Source organism: Orycteropus afer, unplaced genomic scaffold (genome assembly GCF_000298275.1).
Source record: "Orycteropus afer afer isolate SDZICR_OR568_19922 unplaced genomic scaffold, OryAfe1.0 scaffold00466, whole genome shotgun sequence".
NCBI lineage: Eukaryota > Metazoa > Chordata > Mammalia > Tubulidentata > Orycteropodidae > Orycteropus > Orycteropus afer.
In genome coordinates this window covers 581185-588312 of record NW_006922053.1, presented here as the reverse complement: position 1 = coordinate 588312, position 7128 = coordinate 581185, and the positions used below count along the sequence as shown (strand labels likewise).

Sequence of the window (7128 nt, the reverse complement as noted above, 5' to 3'; positions counted from 1 at the left end):
TGTCTGTCTCTCCAGCACCCTGTACCTGTCTTCACCTCTGTGTCTCTCTACCTGTCTCTCTCATCTTGTCTCTGAGCCCACCTGCGGCTTCCTCTCCTGCACAGCCCCAGCCCCTCCCCCCAGTCCTGTGCCAAAGCCACCCCCTTAGCCCTCCTCTGCACCATCCCTGACCCTGCCGCCCCCCTGCAGGCTCCTGGGGGACTCGCATCATCGGGGGACGCGAGGTGGCCCCCCACTCCCGGCCCTACATGGCCTCTGTGCGCTTTGAAGGCCAGCACTTCTGTGGGGGCTTCCTGCTTCATGCCCGTTGGGTGGTCTCAGCTGCCCACTGCTTCAGCGACAGGTGAGCACATGTGGCCAGGCGGGACACGTGGCTAACCGGGACACGTGGTCTGCTGGGACACGTGGTCAGCCAGGACACGTGGGTGCACTGCAGGGGCCACACATGCGTGAAGCTAGACTCCAGCCAGTGAGGGGTGGGGACATGTGAGGGGACGGGGCTGACCCCCCACACCCTGGAGGCTCCACGGGGCCGGTTCCTCAGGCGCACAGGAGAGATGTGCTGGAAGAAGAAATGACGTGACAAAACTTAAGGCTGTAATAATTATTATAATCGTTCTTTTAATTGTAATTTTTATTGCAGTTAGTTTGCAATTATTGCTGTTAATACAATAATCAAAGTGGGGATGGTGATAAAGATAGTAAGTGTTATATTTGTTCCAAGTGTATTTTAAAAACAATGTTGCACTCTGGTTGATGTAAGGAGCTCTGGTGGTGCAGTGGTTAAGGCATCTGGCTGCTAACCACAAGGTTGGTGGTTCGAGCCCAGCAGCTGCTCCTTGGAAGAAAGCTGAGGCAGGCTGCTTCTGTGATGATTGACAGCCTTGGAAACCCAGTGGGGGCCGCTATGAGTCAGAATGGACTCATGGCAGTGAGTATGGTTTACATTGTTGATGTGGGAATTCAGGTGGGAACAGTAAGGTAAGAACCACTGCTGTGAGTGGCCCTCCAGGTGACCCCTCCTGGAAACCCCACGTGTGGAGCAGAAGTGTTCTACAGGGTTTGCAAGGCTGTGACCTTTCCATACCAGGTCACCAGGCTGTCTCCTGAGACCTCTCTGGAGGGTTTGAATCGCCAACCTTCTGGCCAGAAGTCCAGTACTTAACCATTGGCGCCACCCAGTGGGACCATTAATTATTGTATTTTTTCTAAATATATTTTCATAATAATATTGTGACTCTTGTCATTAATACTGTAATTGAGGTGGGCATGCCAATAGATATATTAAGTGTTATATTCATTCTAAGCACATTTTAAGGCACTCGGGAGTTCTGGTGGCATAGTGCCTAAAGCACTTGACTGCTAACCAGAAGGCTGACGCTTCAAACCCACTAGCCACTCCTCAGAAGAAGGCTGGTCAATCTACTTCTGTGAAGATGCCCCTCAGAAACCCAAGGCGGGGTCACTATGAATCGGGACTGACTCGATGGCAGGGAGGTTGTTTTTTTTCTGGTGGCACATCGATTAAGCACTCAACGGTTCAAACGCACCCAGTAGCAGCTCCACGGGAGAAAAGACGTGGCTGCCCCTTCCCACAATGATGGCAGATGAAACGCTTCTGTGGCAGTTCCCTCTGTCACATGGGGTCGTTGTGACTCAGGATCCATTCCGCGGCCCCCACCAGCAGCCAGAACAAGCATATTTTCGATAATGCCATTGCAACTGTCACCATCAATGCTGCAATGAGGGACGAATGGTGACAAGTGTAATTATTCATTATAGTTTATAATATTCATTATATTTCATAACAATATTGTAACAATTGTCGTTAATATTACAATGGCAGTGGGAATGGTGTTCATTATAAGATTACATTTGTTCTAAGTATATGTTTATAACAATTAGGAATATTAATCTTGCAATCATTGTCACGAGTGTCATGGGTGGGTGGTGACAAACAGAAGTATTAGCGTGGAACTGGCATGAGGATGAAATGGGCTGCTGCACCCCCATTTTGCAGATGGGGAGACTGAGCCCTGTGACCAGGCAGCCCTCCTCCAGTCCTGCTCCTCCTTCACCCTCTGTAGGGACCCCCTCTCGGGCCTGGTGGTGCTAGGGGCCCACGACCTTCGAATCGCTGAGCCCACACAGCAGGTGTTCCGCATCGAGGAGGCCTTCAGACACCCCGACTACCAGCCGTCCACGCACGCCAATGACATCTGCCTGCTGAAGGCGAGCCATGGGGGGAGGGCTGGCAGGCCCCACACACAGGGCTGGTGGGCATGTTACAAACAGCAGGAGGGATGCTGGGAGTCAGGGTACATCCCTCCTCTGCCCAGAACCCTCCATGGCCCCTACCTCCTCTAGGACAGAAGCCCAGGTCCCCCTGCTCCCCAAGGGCACTGCTCTTCCGTAATCCCGACACCAGGGCCTCCTGCTCTGGTTTACAGAGCCAACCCATGTACAGATGGGAAAACTGAGGCAAGGGGGGCCACGAAGTGACTACCGAAGCCATCCATTCCCCCACCACTGACCAGCCTCCCACTGTATGCACAGCACTGGGGACAAGCGGGCCCCATGCCAGAGCCCATCTAGCCCTCAGTCTAACCGAGGGCTGCTCAGTAAACCGGCCTTGACAGGGGCTCACTGGGGCCCCAAGGAGCCCATCCCAGCCTGGGAGTCTAGGCGGGCTTCCTGGAGGGGGTGACATTTAAATTGAGACCCGAAGGTTGAATAGGAGTTCCAGGCAGGGGTTAGCAGGTGAGTGGAGCATCAGTCGATTCCTTCTAGGGCCCTTGGGGGCTTGAATGGTGGGCAGAGAGGTTCAGGTTTTACCCTGAGGGCGATGGAGCCACAGAGCAGGGGAGGAGATGGGATTAGAAAGATTCTTGGCATAGCTGAGAAGGTGATACTGGAGGCCTGGGGAGGCCAAAGGTCAGGTCCAGGGAGGTAAGGCCTGGTGGGGGGGAGGCTGAAGGAGGAGGGGCTTCTGGGTTTGGTGATGGCTCTGTCAGAGTGTCACAGATGGGTAAACTGAGGAGGCAGGAGCAGCTGGGTGGTGGTGCAGGAGAGCTACAGTGAAGCCTCTCTCTGCAGCTGAATGGCTCAGCCGTCCTGGGCCACGAGGTGGGGCTCCTGAAGCTGCCGCGGAAGGGCGCCAGGGTGCCCAAGGCTGGGGCATGGTGCCAAGTAGCCGGCTGGGGCTCCGTGTCGGACTTCCAGGACGCGCCCCCCGGGCTGATGGAGGCCAAGGTCCGCGTGCTGGGCCTGGACGTCTGCAACAGCTCCTGGAGCGGCCAGCTGCGCCCAGCCATGCTCTGCACTCACAGTGGGGACCGCCGGCGGCGCGGTTTCTGCTCGGTAAGATACTCGCTCCCCACCCTATCTGCTTACCGTACGGGGAAACCGAGGTAAGTCCTCAGGAACTGAGTCCCACCTGTGGCCAGAGGAAGAAACCGAGGCGCGGGGACGGTAGAGAGGTGAGGAAGGTCGCGGGGCTGCGGTGCACGCGGGTGCAGGCGCCGCCCTGCACGAAGCATGGCTGACTTGTATTTATACAAGCACCATCCAGCAGGGGGCAGTGGCAGGTCTCGAGAAAGCTGCTGTTGCTAAGACTCCGTGTGGACTAATAGCCTCCCTGTCGGCCAGGGAGTCGCCTCTTTCAGACAGGAGAGTGCAGTGGCTCGGAACACGGAGGCCTCTGTGAGGCGAGCAGTTTTGAGCTGAGATCTGAAAGAGCCTCTGAGGGAAGGGCGTGCCAGGCAGAGACCCAGGCTGGCAGGGCTGCGGTGTATGCGGGTGCAGGCCCCGCCCCGCACGAAGCACGGCTGCCTGTGAAGTTAAACACGCACCGTCCAGTAGGGGGCAGTAAAAAGAAAAAAAAACTCACTGCCATCGAGTAATTCTAACTTATAGCGACCCCCACTGAGTTTCCAAGGCTATAAATCTTTAGGCAAGCAGACTGGCTCATCGTTCGCCTGCAGAATGGCTGGTGGGTTCGAACCACCGACCTTCTGGTTAGCAGCCCAAAGGCCTTAATCACAACAGCACCAGCGCTCTTTAACAGGGCTCAAGGATATGGAAATGCTCCCAGGATTTTGAGTTTGCCCCAGGAACAGCGAGCCGTTGGTGGCTGAAGTTGAATGTGCCAGGGGTAGAGGAGGTGGAGAGGCCGGGGGTGGGTGGGGGTGGATCCTTAGGGCCTTGAAGGCCGAGGTGAGTTTAGTCTTTGCCTAAAGAGCCCTAGAGAACCACTGGAAAGGTTTGGAGGCAGGCAACGTCCTGATCGGATTCACAGCAGAAGACCCTCGGCCCCTCACACTGCCCTTCCCTCCACCCCCAGGCAGACTCCGGGGGGCCCTTGGTGTGTGGGAGCAGGGCCCATGGCCTGGTCTCCTTCTCCGGTTTATGGTGTGGAGACCCCAAGTACCCCGACGTGTACACACAGCTGTCTGCCTTCGTGCCTTGGATCTGGGGCGTGGTCCGCCACCACCACAGCACCGTCTAGGACCCCTGGGCCCCTTCAGCTACTGCTTGAGTCACAGCCTTGCTGGGCATTCACATGAGACGGCGGAGTACCCACATCAGCTCCCAGCCGGGGATATTCCATGGCTGGGGCGGGGGGCTATGGGCACCCCAAAACCCATGAAGCCTTTTGGGGGAGGGGGCGTCAGTTCCAAACCATGAGAAGTGTCTGAAGGAACAGAATAAAATGTTAACTGAGAAAGCAGCTGCCTGCAGCCCCAGGGGCCACCCCATCCTTCGGTCACACCTTCTCCTCCCATCCTTGTCTCCTGCCCACCTCCTCCCACATCCTCGCCCCGTTGTTTCCCGTATCAACCCAGAGCCCCCAGACTCCAGCCATATGGTCTGGACTGTCAGGCCCGCTCCCTCTCCACTGGCCCAGACTGACCCGAGGCCAACGCGTCAGGCTGACTCTGGCCAGCCTCTAAGGCACCTGCTGCCTCCAGGCGTCTGCACCTGCTGTTCTACCTTTGGAATGCTGTTCCTCCCCCTCCAGTCAACTGTGTACACCTGTGCACAGATGGGAGCCCCACAGCAGAGTCTGGCAATGGGTAGGGAACTCCTGCCTCAAGTCCCCCCGTGGTGGGAGGGACTACTAGGACACCAAGTGGAGTCTCTGTGCCCAGTGTGGGATCTAGAGCTGCCCTGGGTTCAAATCAAGACATTGTTTCCCTTATGCTCAGGAGGAACCTGTACATAGACCAGCAGCAGTTGTTTGAAGAGAACAAGGGGATAACGTGTTGTTTAATATCAGGCAGGGAGTGCGTCAGGGTTGTACCCTTTCACCATGCTTATTCATTCTGTATGCTGAGCACATAATCAGAGAAGCTGGACTATATGAAGAAGAATGTGACATTAGGATTGGAGGAAGATTCATTAACAATCTGCAAAATGCAGACGACACAACCTTGCTTGCTGAAAGCAAAGAGGACTCAAAACACTTACTGATGAAGATCAAAGACTGCAGTCTTCTGTATGGATTACACCTCAACATATTTTAAACATTAAAATCCTCACAACTGGACCGATACACATCATGATAAATGGAGCAAAGACTGAAGTTCTCAGGGACTTTCTTACTTGGATCCACAACCAATGCCCATGGAAGCAGCAGTCAAGAAATCAGACGTCATACTGCACCGGCCAGGTGTGCTGCAAAAGACTTCTTTAGAGTGTTAAGAAGCAAAGGTGTCTCTTTGAAGACTAATGTTTTCCTAACTCAAGCCATGGTATTTTCAATAGCCTCCTATGCATGTGAGAGAGAGCTGGACAATGACTAAGGAAGACCAAAGAAGAGGTGATGCTTTTGAGTTGTGGTGCTGGCGAATGCTGAAAGTCCCGTGGCCCGCCAGAAGAACGAATGCTGCACCTACAACTCCGTCTTTCATTCCTTGGTCATGCTGTGGGAAGGGGCCATTGCCTGGAGAAGGACATCATGCTTCATAAAGTGGAGGGTCAGCGACAAATGGGGAAGGGCTCAACAAGATGGACTGACACAGTGGCTGCAGTGGCGGGCTCAGGCACAGCCACGATTGCAAGGCTGGTGCGGGACCGGGCAGCGTTCTGTTCTGAGTACAGAGGGTCTCCACCGCACTCTCGGCACCGTATGTGTCTGGGTGTGAGCTACATTTACTGCATCAGAAACCCATTGGAATGGGTTGCTGTGAGTCGGAATCGAGTCAGTGGCAGTGGGTTTTGGTATACATATGTGTGTGTGTATAGATACACAAAAAAACAAACCCAGTGCCTTCGACTCATAGAGACCCCCAATGGGTTTCCGAGGCGTTATCTCTACAGAAGTAGATTGCAGGCTTGCTTCCGCAGAGTGGCTGGTGGGTTTGAACTGCCAGCCTTCTGGCTAACAATCAAGTGCCATAGGCCCTGCGCCACCAGAGCTCCCATGTATGTGTTGTTGTTATGTGCCATCGAGTTGGACCTGACTCAGCTCTCCTTGGGCTTCCGAGGCTGTATCACTACAGAAGTAGATTGCCCAGTCTTCCTTCCGAGGAGTAGCTGGTGGGTTTGAACTGCCAGCCTTCTGGTCAGCAGTCATGTGCCTTAGGCCCTGCGCCCCCAGAGCTCCCAGGATATATACATCTCACGTATCTATTGCTTCCTTCTTTGGCAAGTGCTTAGAAGAGCCCTAGCACACAGAAGCCAGCTGGTGATTGGTTCCCATTGTTATTTACGACACACACACCCCATTCTTCAGTCCTGGGCCCCCATTCCTGAGCCCCAGACCAGGTGGCTCCTTGGGGTTACTTCAAGCCATCTTGATCTCCCTTCCCTCCCTCACCCCTTGAAAGCTTCTTTCCTCTGCCACCCTTCCCTCCCCACCAGTTGCTGCCTGCTGCCCACTGCCCAGAGGGAGACACTGCAGCCCAAAGAGGGGCAGTGGCTGCCCAAGGCCCTACCCCCTGGATGCCTGCAGACCCCTACCACCACGCCAGGACAATGTGTAGGACACCCTTAGCCAAAGGGCAGTGGTCCAGAGGTTGAGAGAGAGAAGGCAAACCGGGGCCTGGACCCTCTAAACTTCGTTTTACAGTCTTTATTTCTTTGGTGAGGCAGGACCCCAGGGTGGGGGGTGGTGCCTTGTTGGGG

General features: G+C 54.9%; 1 protein-coding gene across 1 annotated transcript in view; it reads left to right on the top strand.

Moving 5' to 3' along the window:
* PRSS57 (serine protease 57) overlaps nt 1-4507 on the top strand; it is a 5644-nt gene extending 1137 nt beyond the window's left edge. Inside the window, exons 4-7 of the mRNA XM_007954585.1 lie at nt 170-343; nt 2088-2232; nt 3097-3360; nt 4343-4507. Coding sequence (XP_007952776.1) covers nt 170-343; nt 2088-2232; nt 3097-3360; nt 4343-4507 — 748 coding nt within the window. The remainder of the gene's footprint in view (nt 1-169; nt 344-2087; nt 2233-3096; nt 3361-4342) is intronic.
* The last annotated feature ends 2621 nt before the right edge of the window (nt 4508-7128 follow it).